The following is a 19198-nucleotide window of genomic DNA, read 5'->3' on the forward strand; positions in this document are numbered from 1 at the left end:
AACAGACAAATTATGGAAACCCATTGTTTTTAGAAGGCAGAAACTTAAGACTAAAGGTCGGATCAAATATAGGAAAGTTGATGATAATAAATTATTCCCTTTGGGTACTGAGGTAATAAGGTCAAATATGCAAACATTTCCTTCTTAGTCACTATTTTAACAGGAGAAGAGGATTTTCATCTTTGGCATGCTGGCAAGATTTCAGAAAAGACACATCATTCCAGAGTAAGTCTCAAAGGTGGAGGAAGATACTAGAAAATGAAAAAACATGAGTAGTAACAGTGCCTGAAAACCATTATTAGAATTGAACCTTTGAGCATACCTAGGGGAAGGTGACAAAATAGAGCGGAAGGCACATAAAGGATGACGGTGATGAGGCCGATGATAGCAGCTACCATTTATTGAATGGTTACAATGTGCCAGGCTCTATGCTTGGATAATTTGTATCAGTTTATTCAGTCTTCACAACAGGTCTTTAAAGTATAGCCATTTTATGGGTGAGGAAACAGGTTTAGGAGTGATTAAGTAACTTGTCCAAAGACACAGAGCTGAGCTCTAAACCCAGATCTCTCTGACCTCTTTACCATTGTGCTGCAGGCCCCCTGCCCAAGTAAGTTAATGAAGTGACGTCTGCAAGTAAGTTAATGAAGTGACGTCTGCAGCGGATGGCGCTACCTCTCACCTCTACAACAGGAAGCACACGGTGTAGTAGGAAGAGCACTAGGCCAGAAACCACAAGATCCCGGTCCCAGATGGAGGTGCTAGCATTGCGCCACATGCCTGCCCAGTCTCTAAGTGAGGCATGAAGCATGCAGGTGCTCGGGTCCTCACCTGACAGTGCCACTGAACAGCACTGGCTCTTGAGGAATGATGGAGAGTTTGCTTCGGAGGTCGGCAAGACCGATATCACTGATTCTCACTCCATCGATCTTGATGCAGCCTCCAGATAATTCCACCAGACGGAAGAGGGCCATCCCCAGAGAAGACTTCCCTGATGAACAGAAGACATGCAGACAAGTAGCTCTATTAGCTTCTTGGTTTATCCTCAGGGCAAAATCATCTATTTTCCTTTTCTTTCCTTTTTTTTTTTTTTTGATTTGAGGTATCATTTTGTCACCCAGGCTGGAGTACACTGGCACGATCACAGTTCACCGCAGCCTTACTCTGTGGGTTCAGGCAATCCTCCCACCTTGGCTGGGACTACAAATGTGTGCTAACACACCTGGCAAACTTTTTGATTTTTGAAGAGACAAGGTCTTGCAGTTCCTAGGCTGGTGTTGAACTCCTGGGCTCAAGCAATCCTCCCACTTTGGCTTCCCAAAGTGCTGGGATTACAGGTGTGAGCCACCACAGATGGCCAAAATCATCTATTTTTCTATTTTTATTCAACCACTATTTCAACTGATTAACTGAGATAATGTATAAAAACAGAAATCACAGATAGAAACAGAAAAAAAAGCAATTAACTTTCCTGAGACACCAAGCAGATACCTTCAAATCACACAGCTTCAGCCTGAGAAGGAATGGGAGGGACAACTCCACATTCATGAAAGTAAAATGGAAAAATGCCTCCGTGACACCTTAGGAACAGGTGTGCAGGATTTAATGCTTCGTAGGCAAAGTAAGGAGAACAGAGATCTTACAGCAAGCAGCTGGAGAGCAAACCACAGGACAAGATGTCTTCTCTCTCTCTCTCTCTGTCCCCTTATTATAGTTGAGAGACAGACTTAAGACAAGGCCTCCTGTTGCCATGGCAGCAACTGGAGAACAGAAGACATTCCAGGAATAAACACACATACAAGGGAAGGAGGTTTTGCTTTGAGTAAATGAGTGGCTGTAGATGACCCTAACAAGACTATGGCAGAGGCAAGTTTGGGGGATCAGTGTGATAGTGATCAGCAGAAGAGGTTAACTGAATATTCATTTGAAAAGTTATGCAAGTAGCCGGGTGCTATAATCCCAGGATTTCGGGAGCCGGAGGATTGCCTGAGCTCAGGGATTCGAGACCAGCCTGAGCCTGAGCAATATGGCAAAACCTTGTCTCTACAATAAGTAAAAAAAAATATATTAGCTGGATATGGTGGTGCACACGAGTGGTTCCAGCTAATGGAAGGCTGAGGTGGAAGGATAGGGTGCCAAAGTGAGTTTCCAACTCAAAAAAGAAAAGTTATGCAAGTAACACAAGAGAACTACAAGAAGATGACATCAATCTCCCATAATCTCACTACTATAATTCTGAAATATTTCTTTATAGTCCTTTCCTCAGAGTTGAGATCACACCAGAGATATAATATTGTCATTGCTTTCTTCATTTAACACTGTGCAACAAGCATGCAATCACATTCCTTTAAACTTTTCAAAATAGGCTGGGTGCGGTGGTTGACATCTATAATCCCAGCACTTTGGAAGGCTGAGGTGAGAGTATTGCCTGAGCCCATGGGTTTGAGACCAGCCTGGGCAACTTGGCAAGACCTCATTTCTATAATAAATAAAAAAATTAGCCAGGCATGGTGCGCATGCCTGTAGTTCCAGCTACCTGGAAGGCAGAGGCAGAAGGATCACCTGAAGCCAGCAAGTAGAGGCTGCGGTGGCCATGGGCATGCTACTGCACTCCAGCCTGGGTGACAAAGTGAGACTCCAACTCAAAAAAAAAAAAAAAAACTTTTCAAAATAGACTTTTAGTGACTGAAGCATTCCATTATGTGATGTATTTTTGCCTAACCAGCCCTCTAATGTTGGACATTTAGTTTATGTAAAACTCGTTATAAAAATGCTGTGGCATATATCTCAGTGCTACCTGAGATGATTTCTGCAATGTGGCCCCATGGTTTAGATTTAGAACCACAATGTTTTAGCTGTTGGACTACTTTTCCCTGGCTGGATGCCTGGTACTTGACCCTCCAACCCTTTTCCTGCCTCCGTGTCCTGAAAGGTCCTTTGTGAGAGTCTTACTGAGCTCACCATGACTCTGTCTCTTTAGCAGTCACTGAGGGTACACATAGCCTGCAGCCATAACTCTGCTGTTGGGATTTGTCCCCTGGGCATACCCCTGTCAAACAACCTAACTGGAACCCCCAAAACCACTCATTTCCTTAATGCAACAATCCTGACATTCATTGAGAAACCTGGTCCATGGAGCCGAACAGTTCTCCTCCTGGAAATGAATGACTCTACTCAGGGTTGGAGGACTTGGTTGTCACCCCCTTACACAGCTATAAGGAGAGATGGGAGACAATCCCTTAACAGCCAAGGCATGATTTGCTTTAAGATCAAAGATAAGGAATGAATGGGCTCAAATAAATAGGTTAAGTTGTTTCACTTTAACAAAAGTGACTAGGCCGGGCATAGTAGCTCACACCTGTAATCCTAGCAATTTAGAAGGCCCAGGCAGGAGGACTCCTTGAGCCTAGAAGTTTGAGACCAGCCTGGGCAATATAGCGAGATCTCGTCTCTATAAAAAAATTAAAAAATTGTTGGGTGTGATGGATGCACCTAGTCCCAGTGACTTGGGAGGTAGAGGAAGGAGGATCCTTTGAACTCAAGAGCTCAAGGCTGCATTAAGTCATGATCGTGCCACTGCACTTTAGTCTAGGCAACAGAGTGAGACCCTAACTCAAAAAAACAAAACAGACTGGGCTCAGTGGCTCAGCCTGTAATCCCAGCACTTTGGTAGGCCAAGTCAAGTGGATTGCCTAAACCCAGGGTTAAAGAATAGTCCGGGTAACCTGGCGAGACCTCATCTCTACAATAAATCAAAAATTAACCAGGTGTGGTAGAACACACCTATAGTTCCGGCTACTTGGAAGGTTGAGGCGGAAAGATTGCTGGAGCCCAGCAGTTCGATGCTGGTGTGGTCGTGAGCATGCCACTGCACTCCAGCCTGCGCCACAGAGCAAGACTGTAACTCAAAAAAAAAAGGTGCCTAGGTTTGGACCACCTGTACTGGAAGACTTTATAGTTCTCTGACTCTCTACTACCTTTGTAACTTTGCATGGATGGAATGTGCCGGTAATAAAGGCAATCAATTCCTCAAGGTGGGGTCCTTTATGATGGCCATAGCGGAGCCAGGGCCTATGAAACTTGGAAGAGGCTGTGTTCAGATTAGAGCTGAGGTTTTTTGAGTCAGACTACTTTCTTCTTATTACTCTTTGTCACTAACTAGTGTTTAATGAAGTCATGGTGAATATTTCAGCCTGTCTCACCTGTGTTAAGGGGAAATCATAGGAAGGGACATCAGTCAGCTTTCAGGAGAACAGTGTAGCAGGAATCAATTTGGTAGAGGGGCTCAAGGGAGGGCAAAGTAAGAGGTTGGGGACAGCAGCTCTCCTTGGGTGACGATCTCTTTCCAGTGTGAAAAACCTAAAGCGAGTGTATTGTTTGACATGAAATAAGTCCCACAAACAGAAAGCAGGAAGTTGCTTTTTTTCTTCCTTAAAGATCCTTTCAAATTAATTGGCCAAAAAATATATATATATATATCTTTTTTTTTTCTTTAAATGGCAAGAAAAAGCTGAAGAGTTTTGATGCCAAGGAAGCATGGAGCCCAGAAGCTAATGACAACTGAACCAAAGACACCTCTTATACAAGGATGAGCAGGTTAGGAAGAGGTGACAAGGCTCAATCTTTGAAATATTATTCAGGAAGGAAAGAGGGCAAGAACTAATTACTCAATTCTTGATCCTAGAAATCTAAAGGGTATACAGTAACACATTTCTAAGAATAAAAATGAAATGCCTAAAACAAAGGCCAATTCTGTGTCTTTTTTTTTTTTTTTTTTAGTAGGAGTCTCATTCTGTTGCTCAGCCTGGAGTGCAGTGGCATGCTCACGGCCACTGCAGTCTCAACCTGCTGGGTTCAGGTGATTCTACTGTCTTAGATGTGCACCACCATAACCGGCTAATTTTTAAATTTATTGCAGAGATGACGGCTCGCCAAGTTGCCCAGGCTAGACTCGAACCCCTAGACTCAAGCAATCCTCTCGCCCCTACTTCCCAAAGTGCTGGGATTATAGGTATGAGGCACTGTGCCCAGTTAATTCTGTGTCTTTACGTGACGCCAGATAGAGAAATAATTTGTGCCTTCAAAGGAACATAGCTTCTGGCAAATACGAGGCACTGCTGGCACTGTATCACAATGTCCTTAAAATTCTTCACACATTTGGACTTTGTAATCACAGGGCTATGCACAGTAGTGCTACTTGCAATTGTGAAAATTGACAACAACCCCAATTCCCTACCAATTGAGGATTAGTTCAATACGAATTATAGTATATCCATAAAGTAGAATGCTGTGAAATGCTGCATAGCCGTAGTTAATGGACATGGGAAAATACTGATAGTCTTAAAAGAAGGCCATGAAACAGTGTAAAATGACCATATTTTTGTAAACATATGTGTTAACAGAAGAAGCCTTACAAGCTAGTCAACTAAACGTGACCAGTGCTTATCTCTGGGTAGTGGAGATCCAGGTGCTTTTTTCCTTTCACTCTTTGCTTTAATTCGAGTGTTTTGAATTAAGAACTTATGCATTTATACATATACAATGGAATACTATTCAGCCATAAAAAAGAACGAAATCCTGTCATTCACAGCAATACGGATGGAACTGGAAGACATTATGTTAAGTGAAATAAGTCAGCAACAGAAAGTTAAACATTACATGTTGCTAGGCATGGTGGCTCATGCCTGTAATCCCAGCACTTTGGGAAGCAGAGGCGAGGGGATTACCTGAGCTCAGGGGTTCACAACCAGCCTGAGTAACATGGTGAGATCTCATCTCTACAATAAGTCAAAAAAATTAGCCAGGCAAGGTGATGCGTGCCTGTGGTTCCAGCTACTTGGAAGGCTGAGGCAGAAGATCTCCTGAGCCCAGCAGGTAGAAGCTGTGGTGGCCATGAGCATGCCACTGCACTCTAGCCTGGGTGACAGAGTGAGACTCCAACTCGAAAAAAAAAAAAAAATCATCCTGTTATCACTCATGTGGAAGCTAAAAAAAGTTGATCACATACAAGTAAAAAGTAGCACAGAGGATTCTAGGGGAAGAGTGATAGGGAGAGATTTGCCAAAAGATACAAAATTATAGATAGATAAAAGGAGTAAGTTCTAGTGTTCTAAGCCACCGTAGGAAGACTACAGGTAGCAATATTTGCTAGTTAACAATAAAAGCTACAAAAAGCTAGAAGGAGGATAATGAATGTTACCAAGACAAAGAAATAATACATTTTTGAAATGATGGATATACTAATTATCCAGATCTGGCTACTATACATTATACATATCAAAACATCACTATGTACCCCTAAATATGTACAGTTATATGTCAATTTAAACAAATATATTAGATTAAAAACTTAAAAATAGAGAATGTATACATTTATGCTTGGAAAAAGCACCAAATGTAATCAAAGAGGGTTAAAAATAAACCTAGACAAGTGTTTTGCTGGTAGTAGCCTGAGACACTAATCACTTGTCTAAAAGGTTTCAACAGATGAAAGTGACAGTCTGTAAACTGCTCCGTTTCCATGGTGTCAAAGGTTTCTCCCAAGAGGGTATGGCACATCCTTACCCGATCCTGTCCGCCCTACAATGCCGATCTTCTCCTTAGGTTTGATGGTGAAGGACACTTTCTTCAGGACCAGAGGGAGGTTTTCACGGTACCTCATCTCTGCATTCTCAAAGGTCACCTCTCCTTCCTGGGGCCAGTCAGGTGGGGGAGCCTTGTTCTTAATTCTGGCAGGTGCTTCCAAGGACAGAGTCTGGGGAGACAGAAGTGACTGGTTTAGACTGACCACAGACTCTTGGGGAGTTGCAGGCTTTGTTACAGAGAAGTAAAACCAAGACAGCCACAGTAGCCACACAGAGGCAGCTGCCACCCTGTCCCCTTGCTAGGAAAGAATCCCTTGGCAGTAAATGCTTATCACCACTAACCAAGACAGGGACCGAACATAAGGACTACTAAGTGTAATGGCTACTGGTGGCAGCTTGGGGAGTGCAGTGGTTTTCAAACTGCTTTGGGGGCTGAGGGAGACCTAAGTAGATAGGCTTGAGGCCTTCCATCCCTCATTAACCACAGCAGTTTTCATTGTAATTCTTTGAAAAATATTCCACTTGAAATAGGATTCCATCATTTGATAGTCATTGGCTTAACCTGAAGGAAGGAAACCAACGTTTACTGAATATCTAATTGGATCCTGGCATTTTGGCATCTCTTGGTAAATCCAGGAGATACAGACTCTAATTCCAATTTTGCCACTAATACCTGTGTGACCTGTACAAGTCACCAGTTCTCTCTGGGTCTTAGTTTCTTATCTGTAAATTGTGGGGATTGGATTAGATGGTCTTGAAAATCCATTCCAGCTTAAAATGCTGTGATGTAAATGCTTGGGTAATTTTTGTCACCAACAATCACACCTCACGATGTTTTAAAACTCTCTGGCAACTAACAGTGGAACACACAGACTCTTAGGGCAATAAGGGCCAAAGACTGCAAAGTGCCAGGGAATGGAGCCTGAAGTCTAAAACCCCTGGCAGGAAGGACTCCATGATGGGACAGGCAGCAGGAAGGCAGTCTTCAGAAAGGTGACTTTTAAAAATTAAATTAAATTTATTTATTTTTATTATTTTAATATAAAGTAGAGATGGGGATCTTGCTGTGTTTCCCAGACTGGCCTCAAACTCCTGTGCTCAAGCAGACCCTGGTCTCTCAAAGTGCTGGGATTACTGGTGTGAGCTACCACACTTGGCCCAGGTGACTGGTTTTAACAGGGTCCTCTGTAAACTGACCATATCCTGACCTCTCAAGTATGAGGCACTCACCAACAATTTTAATGAAAACACTACACAACCATATGCACACACATTAACTCAAACACTACACACTCATATGCACACATACTAACTCAAACACTATACACCTACATGCACTATGGACCTCATCTCTACAAAAAATTTTTTAATTAGCCAGGCATGGTGGCATGTGCCTGCAGTCCCACCTTCTCAAGAGGCTGAAGCAGAAGGATCACCTGAGCCCAGGAGGTTGAGGGTGTGGTAAGCCATAATCATGCTACTGCACTACAGCCTAGGTGACAGAGTGCGACCTCAACTCAAAAAAAAAAAACAAACACCCTACAACCAACGAGGTTCATTGTCATAACAAATCAGTGTGAAGCATGTCCTTCCTAGAAAGTTTACGTTGCAGTTCTCAACTGAAAGAGTGATTTTTCAAAACTGAGTTCCAAAGTCAATTATTGGGAACTAAGAATATGTCCCTCCATTGCGTTTTATGTTACATAAAATGGCAAGAAAAGAAGTCAGAAGCATTCTAATATGTCTCAGGGCAATTCACAAGATAGATAATTCCTGACAACTGAGCTCATGAGAGTCCTAGCCACTCAGGATGCAGCTTCTTTCTACAGGAAACTGCTGTAAGAGTTCCAGTCAGAACACAGCAAGAAGCCACCTCATGGCAAGACTGAAAGAGTTCCTGGGGGAAGGTGGGAAGAGTTACTCTCAATATTGACTAAATTTACTGGTTTCTAAACTCTGACTGCAGTTTAGAATTAGCTATGGAGCTTTTAAAACTACAGAAGTCTGAAGCCCACCCCAACTGACTGCATTAGATAATCTGTAGAGATGAGGCCATGGTTGTCTTTGCTGAAAGCTCAGCAGGTGATTCTGATGGCCAGCCCTGATTACAAACAACTGGACTAGAATAAGAATTAAAACAATGCATGGTTCTAAACAGGGTAAAGAAAATGTTACGTTAGTCAGCTAAACTGAACTGGCAAGATTCTGAACATTCTAGAAATTAGAACAATGAACCTAAGTTCTCAGTTGGACATAATTTACAAATGTACTTAGAAATTCTTATGATATTCTTTTCTCCACTCTAAGCATGGTAGAGAGATTGCTGGTCCTCTTTGTGGGATGATAGGCAGAGAAGATAAGCCCTCTCCTTGTACATCCATCCAATGCAGCGAAGGCAAAATGACTCTGGGGAGAGCCAGCTCATGGCAAAAGGTCTGCAGCTGTCTGACCTTAATGTAGTGATTGATCCTCTCCACCGAGGTGAATCGAGCTTCTGTCTCAGAGGCCAGTCTGACCGTAAACTGGAACAGCCCCGTTAACTGATAATAGAAAGCAAAAATTCAAGAGAATTCGTTATCAATATGTGCCAGACCAACTCTAGACAACTTCCTTCATCTAGAGGACACAACATGGTAAGAACTGGACACAGGCAGTGGCTGGTTTTAGGGACCTTGTCATTCTCTTAACACTGAAGGCAATGCCTGCTGCCCCTCATCAACTGCAATGCTCAGTGAATGCCGGTGACGTTGCAGAACTGCTGGCACTACTCTCTTATACCTAGAGGCTTTCTGTCCATCGTTACATTTTCAGTAACACATATCTGCTGCTGAATAACTTCTGGACTTCCTACTCATATAGGAAACTGTTTGTGGCAGTCACAACAAATGGAGACATCAGCCTGTGAGCTACTCATAAGAATACTTCCAGACAACTCCAATAAGAGATAGAAGGCTGGGAAATAAGTGAATGTAGAGCCCCTGTGCTGAATCCCCTGAAGACTGGGGATTCTAAAACACAATATACAGAATGCATTGTCTGCTCCAAGCAAACAAGACCATTTGCATAATGTGGTGGATATCTTTGGGTATCTGTGAAGACACGTATCTCTGGGGTTCCTTTGGCTACTTTTTTTTTTCAACATGAAAAAATGTCAAACATACATAATAAAAGAAAGAGTAGTATAATGAACCCCCAGGTACCAAACTCGACCTTAAAAAATACCAGGTTCAAGACCAGCCTGGGCAAAATGGTGAGACCTTGTCTCTACAACAAACCAAAGAATTAGCCACTTGGAAGGCTGAGGTGTAAGGATTGCCTGAGCCCAGCAGGGCAAGGTTGCAGTGGCTGTGGGCGTGCCACTGCACTCACTCTAGTCTTAGTGACAGAGTGAGACTCTAACACAAAAAATAAAAAATAAAAAAAAATAACCAGCTGGATGCAGTGGCTTATGCCTGTAATCTCAGTATTTTGGGAGGCTGGGCAACATAGCAAGACCTTGTCTCTATAAAAAGTCAGAAAATTAGCCAAGTGTGATAGTACGTGTCTGTAGTTCCAACCACTGGAAAGGCTGAGGCAGAAGAACTGCCTGAACCCAGAAGGTCAAGGCTGTAGTGAGCCGTGATTGTGCCACTACACTTCAGCTAGGCAACAGAGTGAGACCCTGACCCTCCCCACCACCCAAAATATCAATTTATGGCCAATATTGTTTCATCTGTATTCCCAATCATTCCTACTCCATCCCCATATTATTTGGAAGCAAATCCAAGATAGTCTATCATTTCACCAATAAATATGCATTTTAGTTTGTGCCACTCCTCTTTAAAAACACAACTTCAATACCATCTTAAAAATTAATAATTACTTAATATCTTCAGATATCTAGTCAGTGCTCAAATCCTCAATTGTTCTTTGAGATATCTGAAGACTTTTGGTCATCCCTAGGGGCCAGAAGCATTTATAGATATAACAGTATTGGGAAAATCAGGGGTCTGAAAAGAAAATGCATCTAAGAAGTATATTGAATATATAGTATCCCTTAGACAACTAGGAAGATGCCAGAGATGAGAGGGTGGTGAACACAGAAACCTGCAGTTAAGAAGCTCTTTTCAAAATCATGTTTCTTTATGAAAAAATAGCACCTATTTCTTAAACACATGCAATATCTCAATTCTTTTATACCTAGATTCTTCTCCTACCTCTCTCCTATCCCTATCTGTCCCAGTTAAATCCAGACTGTTGCTGTTGGGTCAGACCAAGAGAAGCTCTAGGGGCCCAGAGGTGGAACGACACTTAGGGTGGTGACGCCCAGCACACCCCCATCCCAGAAACCAACCTGGACAGCGTAAGCGATGGCAAGACCTGCGAAGGCTGGGGGAATCTGCCCATGCATGAGGACGATCATCAGCCCCGTGGTGGTGATGAGGGCAATGCTGATGAGGTCCAGCCGCACAGCCAGCCACCGCATCGCGCATGTGAACAAGAAGAAAGGAGCCTGGTTGTCATCGAGAAGCTCCTGGTACCTGTGAGAAAGACAGAATGCCTAATGAGCCCAGAAAGTACCATACAACCCCACTCAACCTATGGATGTCAAAGTCTCAATACACCACAAAACAGAGGGCAAATATTTAAGCATCTCCTGTTTCTAACTGAGAAAATGACATAGAAACTTAAGGAGGGCATTCTTAGAATTCAGGAGATATTCTAGGTCTTATACATAGGAAGACTGGGGTTTTCTAATCTTAGATACTCTTTTGAGGAAAAAAAAACATATTAAAGATGTTAGGGAAAGCTGGGTACAGCAGCTCACACCTATTAATTCCAGCACTTTGGGAGGCAGAGGCGAGAGGATTGCCTGAGTCCAGGGGTTTGAAATCAGCCCGGGGAACTTGGCAAGACTTCATCTCTACAATAAATCAAAAAATTAGCCGGGTGTGGTGGTGCATGCCTATAGTTCCAGTTACTTGGAAGGCTGAGGCCCGAGAACAGCAGGCCGAGGCTGTGGTGGCCATAAGCATGCCACTGTACTCCAGCCTGGGAGACAGAGTTAGACTCTTACTTAAAAAAAGAAAAGAAAAGAAAAGAAAAAAGATGTTAGGAGAAACATCTACTTTAACAGCATAGGGAAAGCATGGAAAAGGAGACCAAATCAAGAGGCTTGTGCTAAGCTTTAGAAAAATGTCAGGAGACATTTTCTCATAGAAAGACAGGTTACAGATGCAAACAGCAGAAATGGTCAAAGGCAAAGAAATAGAAACCCTGGGGATGCTGATGCACTACCACAGCGCAGAACAGTACTTGTTCCTCAAGGCTAGAAAAATCACCAGAAGCAAGCTGAACCCCAGCAAGAACCTCAGACAATCTTTGCCACTGAAAGAGTGTGGTATGGCTGTCACTAGGAGTCCCAGAGCGCAGGTTAGACCCCTCTGAAGGCTCAGGGAACCATGTGCAACTAGAACTAGCTGGGCGAATATGTTTTGATTATTTTTCAAATCACTTTTTCTCTTTAAAATATGTACTCTTTAGAGAAAATTTAGAAAATGCAATTAAAAAGAGGAAAGCATAAAATTCCAATAATCTTATCACCCAGTGAACACCAGTGTTAATATTCTTCTGCATTTCCTCCCAGCACTTTTTCAAAGCACTTTCATTTACTTAAAGTTAGGAAGTATTTTTCTGAGTTGTTTTAATATTTTGAAAATAATTCTTTTCTAACCTTTCATTCTAAATTTTCTTTTAAAAAATAATTATCTAATTTTTGGAACAGGCAATATATACACAGAAAATTTAAATGTCACAAAACATTTGCCAAGAAGTCAGTCCTTCCTTTCCCTCCCATCTTCCAGCTACTCAGTTCCTCCCTCCTGTGGCAACTAAGTGTCTTTTGTATCCTTTCAGAGATATTCTAAATGTTACACATATAAACACAAACTCAAAGGTAGCACATGACATACATATATCTGTACCCTGCCTTTTCTCTAATAGATCTTGGAGATCACTTCATATCAGTACCTACAGAGCTGCTCCCTTCTTTTTAAGGGCCATATAATACTTCACTATATTGGTATACCAGAGTTTATTCAACCAGCAGTCCTCTACTGAAGGACATTTAGATTAGTCCTCCACAATGTGACTATGTACATAAGGTTCACAAATAAACAGTATTCGATGGTTAAATAAAATTCTACTTTAGGCCAGGTGCAGTAGCTCACACCTGTAATCCCAGCACCTTGGGAAGAGGTTGAGGCAGGAGAATAATTTTATGCAGAAGTTTAAGACTAGCCTGGGCAACATAGACCTTGTCTCTCAAAACAAAAAACAGCAAAATAAGAGGCAACTCTAATGTCAATGACTCTCTTTCACCATTAAAAAAAAAAGAAAAGCAAAATATAGTTTTTCAGGACCAAAAGCAATAGACTCCAAATATGTGGAGGTTTTAAATTTTTTTTGTTTTTGAGACATAATCCTCAGCCCTGGCCTTGAAAGGCCTCTTAAACGCTTATGAAATACTGGGATGCTGGCTCCCCTTCGAGGCATCTGGTTCCCATCAGCACTAACCTGTGCAGAAACTCCTGCCCTTTATTGTAGGCGTGGATAGTGGCAAGGCCCTGTATACTGGACGTGATGTGGGAGAGGAAAGGTGATTGCGTGATATTGTCCAGACGCTTCAGTTCCCGAATCAGGACTCTGGAGAGAGAATGAGCTCTGCATCATTGTGGCAGACCAGCGACTCGGCTTCTCCTCCACCCTAGTACACATGAACATTTCCTGTTTACCTGGAGACGATGTGCAGAACTGAAAAGAGGATGACCAGGGGCCCCACTGCCACAAGGAACCACGGGAAAACGCCTGCGATCATGCCAACACAGAAGAACACCAGGATAACATTCTGGATGAACATCTCGGCCTGGAATGGCAGGCGCACATCGACTGTGAAAACCATAAGGAACAAGCATCAAAAAAGTGTTAGGATCCATACACACACAAAAAAATGGAACTGAAAATTTTTAAAAAGGGAGAAGTTCCACAAAATCCCTACCTGAAGTTTGGACAAAAAAACCCCTAGAAACCTGGATACTCTAAGCTTTTTTTGTTGTTCCAGAAGATATAAGGGATCTTACTCTACCCCTTCTTGGTTTACTATCCTGTCCAACCACTTGACATATTTCCTCCACTTTACCAAGTAATACATGTTTGTAGTAAAATATTTGGAAAATAAACATGCACAAAAGAAAACAAAAATTATCTATATTCTCACCAATACTGTTACTGACATTTAAGAAATTTTTCACCAATGAAAATGTTTAAACATACACAAAAGTCAAAGGAAGACGATAGCCCCTTCAACAGTTATCAACTTTTCTTCATCTCTTTTTGGTGGTCTTCCTACCCCAGGCCCTTTTCTCTTTTGGCTAAAATATTTTCATGCAAAACCCAGACTTGTTGATAGCACTGATTTTTTTCTTCCTTTCTCTTTTCTATTTGTGTGTGTGTGCACGTGTGTTCAACAGAAATGGGAACGTGTTATGTGCAGTTCTGGTGTCAGGGAGAGTTCTGATTCCTTGTTACCTGCAGTCATGCCTTTATAATTGCCTATCAATGCCTGGAACAAATTCCTTCTATGGAGGTAGTCACAGTGCAATAGTTAAAAACATTAGCTTTGGGGTCAAAAACATCTGGGCTCAATTTCCAGCTTTGTCACCGAGTAGTTGCAGAGTGGGCAAAGTACTCAACCTTTCTAGCTGTCAGCTTTATCATGTATTCAATGAGTGAAAGAACTTCATAGGGCTGCTGTGAGGGTTAGGATAACATGCAAAAACACCGAGCATGCTGCTTGTTACACAAATAAGTCCTCTATCAATGTCAGGGCCAGCCATGACTGTTCCTCTATCTTGTGGAGCGTACAGTATTTAAGTTCTGGCCCAGGCATAGCCCATGCAACAGCCAGAAAACCTGTCAGAGGTTATAAGTGTCTATAAACCAATGCAGTGCTTCCAAGTGAATGTGTGTATGTGTGTGTGTATGTCTGTGTGTGTGTGTGCGTGTGTGTGTGTGTGTATACGTGTGTTTGAATTGGAGTCTCACTCTATCGCCCAGTCTGGAGTGCAGTAGCATGCTCATGGCCACCATAGCCTTGACCTGCTGGGTTCAGATGACCTTCCACCACAGTCTTCCAAGTAACTGGAACCACAGATGTGTGTTACCATAGTCGGTTAATTTTTTGATTTATTGTAGAGAGGATGTCTCGCCAAGTTGCCTAGGCTGGTTTCAAACCCCTGGACTCAGATAGTCTTCTTGCCTCCGCCTCCCAAAGTGCTGGGATTACAGGTGTGAGCCCCGCACCCAGTTGAATGTGTGTTTTAAAATCTCAGATGCTCCTGTCTAAAGGCTCTCTGCTAAACTCAATCTGCTGAATTTGTTTCCAGGTCAAAAGAGACAGAATGAGCCGGGCTCGGTGGCTCAGCCTGTAATCTCGAGCTTTGGGAAGCTGAGGTGAGTGAATTGCCTGAGCCCACGGGTTCGAGACCCGCCTGGGCAACTTGGCAAGACCTCATCTCTACAATAAATAAAAAAAAAAATCAGCCGGGCATGGTAGTGCATGCCTGTAATTCTGGCTACTCAGAAGACTGAGGCGGAAGGATCGCCAGAACCCAGCAGGTCAAGGCTGCGGTGGCCAGTCTGGGCGACAGAGTGAGACTCCAACTCAAAAAAAAAAAAAAAAAAAGAGTCAGAATGAAAACTTAGATGCAATGTTCCTGGTGAAAATACTAGCAGCCACTGTGCTCTCTGAATCCAAAGATAGACAGATCTGCACACTGGGGGAATCATCTAGAAGGCTGGGAGCACAGTGAGCTCCAGTTGGTGCTCCAGAGCATAAAAGAAAGGATCCGTGAGAAATACCTTCATCCATGTCTTTGGAAAATCTGTTGAGAATCCTCCCTGTGGGAGTAGTGTCAAAAAACTTCATAGGGCTTCGAAGGATTCTTCGGAAAAGCTCGTCATGGAGCCGGGAGGAGGCTCGCAGTGTGCCCTGAGGAGAAGAGTACAGAGAAATCAGGGTTTGGAGACCCAGGGAGGGCTCAATTCCTACTTGTCCAGGTCACCACTCCCAGGACAGCCACTCCCAAAGCCTGGAAGTGCAAGCGGTCCAATAGGATACGAGTCAGGTTAGTTGGGGCCATGCTGTCTGAAGGGCTCTCTCCCACTCAGCATAAACTTGAGAGATGCCATGCCGAAACCTGAGCACACAGTCACCAGGGAGGCAGAGCAGAGGCCACCCACCACTCCATACCTTGACAAAGACAACTCCTCGAATGGCTTTCAGGATCAGCATGACTGCCATAGAGAGCGCATAGATGCTGGCATAGTACTGCATGAGAGGATTGTCCTTCATGCTGCCACTCACAGAGGTCCTGTTTCCTCGCGTCACAGTGGTGTTCTGTTTGGAGGCAAAGCTCTATGAGGCACGTCTCCTGAAGGCTGCCAGGCACCCCTGCTCTGGGCCATTCTCAGCTCAAGGGCGGGTACAGGGTAACAAATGACCCTGGGACCTGGCTACGGCAAACATGGCAGGTTTTGCCCACCTCCTTCTCTAATGGATGAGAACAGACAGCCTGTGGGTGTCCTACTGACATACCCTACTGCCCTGGGGGTTGGTCAGGGTTTTTTTCTGTCTTGAGTCTACATTAGGGACTCATATTTTCATCCTGGAAAATCCTTCTTTATTGCTTCTTTTAAGTGAAAAGGAGAACAATTTCTCTAAGAACAGCCAAGGAGTACAGAGACTGGGCCACGTTCTTAGACATGGAACTTTCCCACTGAGGTGTAAACTTACCCCACTTCCTTGCTTGATCCAATAACTCAACCACCAGGTGCTGAAGGCTGTGCTGCCCACATTCAGCATGAAAAGGGTCATAATGACCAGGAATGCCAAGGGGCCACCCGCAGACTGGATGTAGACACCATATACTGACCAGGGCACTGAGCCCTGCCCTTTCTCTTCCAGCTGCACGAGCTGCCCTAGGTAAGGAAAAAGAAACATGAACTCAGAAGGGAAAGGCTACTCTCAGGAAACTCAGTCACCTACAGAGCAGCAAAATCAAAGAGCCTGGAGTTTCACAGGGCTCTAGATTAGATTTCCTCTTAACAGAAGCATTCATTCGTCTACTTAACATTTACTGAACACCTACTATAAGTAGGCCCAGGAGCAGGAAAATGGTAAAGTACAGGTCCCTGCCCTTGAGGACTTGGTTGAGGATTCTACCACAGTCTGGTAGGACAGGCAGATAAAGAGACACTAGCAAAATGTGCCAAATGTCATGATAGAACTAAAGGCAGGGCAGCACGGAAACACCCAGAAGGTGAACCTGATTTAGTTGGCCAGAGGAGGGGGGGTGGTGAGCAGGCAGGTTTCTGTATTGCTTCTCAAAAAAAGAAAAAAAAAATCAGGTGAGGAGGTGAAGCAATAAAATGAAAGATTTATTTATTTTTATTTATTTTATTTTTTGAGTTGGAGTCTCACTCTGTCACCCAGACTGGAGTGCAATGGCACGCTCCCGGCCACCGCAGCCTTGACCTGCTGGGCTCCGGCAATCCTTCCCCTTCAGCCTGCCAAGTAGCTGGAACTACAAGCGCACGCTACCACGCCTGGCTAATTTTTTTATTTATTGTAGAGATGAGGTCTCACCAAGTTGCCCAGGCAGGTCTCAAACCCGCGGGCTCAGGCAATCCACTCACCTCAGCCTTCCAAAGCACGGGATTACAGGCTGAGCCACTGAGCCTGGCTAAATGAAAGATTTAAAACAAGACTGAGCCTGGGCAACAGTGTGAGACCCAATTTCTAAAAAAAAAAAAAAAATTTTTTTTTAATTAGCCAGGAGTGGTAGTGTGTGTCTGTAGTCCCAGCTACTCAGGAGCTGAGGCAAGAAGATTGCCTGAGTCCAGGAGTTTGAGGCTGCAGTGAGCTATGGTCACACCACTGTAATCCGGTCTGGATGACAGAGTGACACCTTGTCTCAAAAAAATAAAGAACTACACACACACACACACACACACACACACACACACACACACACACGTGAACCAAACTCTGACCTTTTTTTCTCTCTTGCCAAATTCCTAACTAAGAAGCCTGGGGAGTCACACCCTACAAAACCTCACCAGATGGGTTTTTTATTAACTCTATATAAAGTGGCTTACTTTCCAACCTGATTCTGATATAATATCCCATAACACAGAAAGAAGGAAATAAAAGATATTTTATGACCCTATGAAGCCATCTCTTGGCGAAATTTACATCTTATAGAATCCCCTTCCCAGGGATCCACAGAAGAGCTATACGTTTGTCGTCTATAGTAAGTCCCATACATATGAACAAGTTCCATTCTAAGAGCACGCTTGTAAGTCCAACAATGTTAGTCTAGGTATCCAACTAACACAATTGGCTATACAGTACTATACTGTAATAGGTTTATAAGACTTTTCACACAAATTATACATAAGAAACAAATACAAAAATAACAAAGAAAACATTGTTACTCTTACAGTACAGAACCCTGAAAAGTACAGTAGAACAGTGCAGTATAACAGGTGGCACACAGGGGCTGGTATTGAGTGAACAGGCAAGAAGAGTTACTGACTGGAGTTCGGAGAGGAGGTGGGAGATGGTAGAGGTGAAGGATCACCAGCAATAGGAGATGGAGGGTAAGCTGCAATGTCACTCATGCCTGACATTGATGGCACAGGTGGCTGGTTCCTTGCTAGATGCAATTCTATCTACCTTCCTAAAAAAAATGATGTAGTGATGTCTGGATAGTTTTTTTGGTCACAGATGACATGGTAGCACTGAATTGCATTCTGAACAGCTGCTGCAACCTTTGTGTACCATTCTGCATTTGGGTCCTGTGCCTCAAAGACTAACAGTGCCTCCTCCACTAAAGAAAATTTCCTTGTCGTTTCCTTTATTGTGAATCTCTTTGGTTCTTCAGTTATTTTTCTCCCTCTTGTCTCTCTGTCATTTCTATGGGACTCCAATTCCATCAGGTCTTCATTAGTAAGGACCTCATGTTGCATAGCAAGGACCCAGGGATGAAGTTACCACCTTGCAGATCTGGCTCCAGCTTCTCACTGAAGGTCACTGAGTGACTGAAGACCTCTTTGGACTCATCTACCTTCTCAAATCCATGAAAATCCTAAACTGTGGGCAAAGGTTCTTCTGTGTGACAATGTACACCAAACATGTGAACTAACTTACATGACTGGGCATGATAACGCATGTTCCCATCTTTGAAAGTTTTCAAATTGAAGGTTTGCATGTAGAGGACTTACTGTATTCTCTCTCAGGGCTGCCACCTAAAATGCTTCATTTATGTATTAAAAAAAACTTAACTTCCTCAAACCGGCCCCTTATCTCAATGTAGGATTTCCTTCACTGATTTCAAAATTCCTTAGATAGAGCCTAAGTTTTGCTCCCTCTTGCCAATGAGGAAATCAAGGAAATTTTTGAATCTCCCTATGACATGCAACTTAACATACAAAAGTGAAAATGCCCACGTTATTATAAGTAGCTTCTCTTAACTCCCCAGATTTGTTTCAGTTGATAAGATAAAGAGTTTAAG

The 19198-nt window shown here is 43.1% G+C and overlaps 1 protein-coding gene across 2 annotated transcripts in view; it reads right to left on the reverse strand.

Moving 5' to 3' along the window:
* Positions 1-19198, reverse strand: part of ABCC5 (ATP binding cassette subfamily C member 5) — an 83330-nt gene that overhangs the window by 10709 nt on the left and 53423 nt on the right. For both annotated transcript variants that reach the window (XM_008070693.1, XM_021718862.1), the window contains exons 18-26: positions 16417-16601; positions 15874-16020; positions 15483-15612; positions 13358-13511; positions 13140-13268; positions 10918-11104; positions 9035-9124; positions 6565-6754; positions 832-991 (exon numbers count right to left, since the gene is read on the reverse strand). In XM_008070693.1, the coding sequence (XP_008068884.1) occupies positions 832-991; positions 6565-6754; positions 9035-9124; positions 10918-11104; positions 13140-13268; positions 13358-13511; positions 15483-15612; positions 15874-16020; positions 16417-16601 (1372 nt within the window). The remainder of the gene's footprint in view (positions 1-831; positions 992-6564; positions 6755-9034; positions 9125-10917; positions 11105-13139; positions 13269-13357; positions 13512-15482; positions 15613-15873; positions 16021-16416; positions 16602-19198) is intronic.

The sequence above is a fragment of the Carlito syrichta genome, unplaced genomic scaffold, assembly GCF_000164805.1.
Source record: "Carlito syrichta isolate Samal-C Ts95f unplaced genomic scaffold, Tarsius_syrichta-2.0.1 Scaffold313936, whole genome shotgun sequence".
In the NCBI taxonomy this organism is placed as follows: domain Eukaryota; kingdom Metazoa; phylum Chordata; class Mammalia; order Primates; family Tarsiidae; genus Carlito; species Carlito syrichta.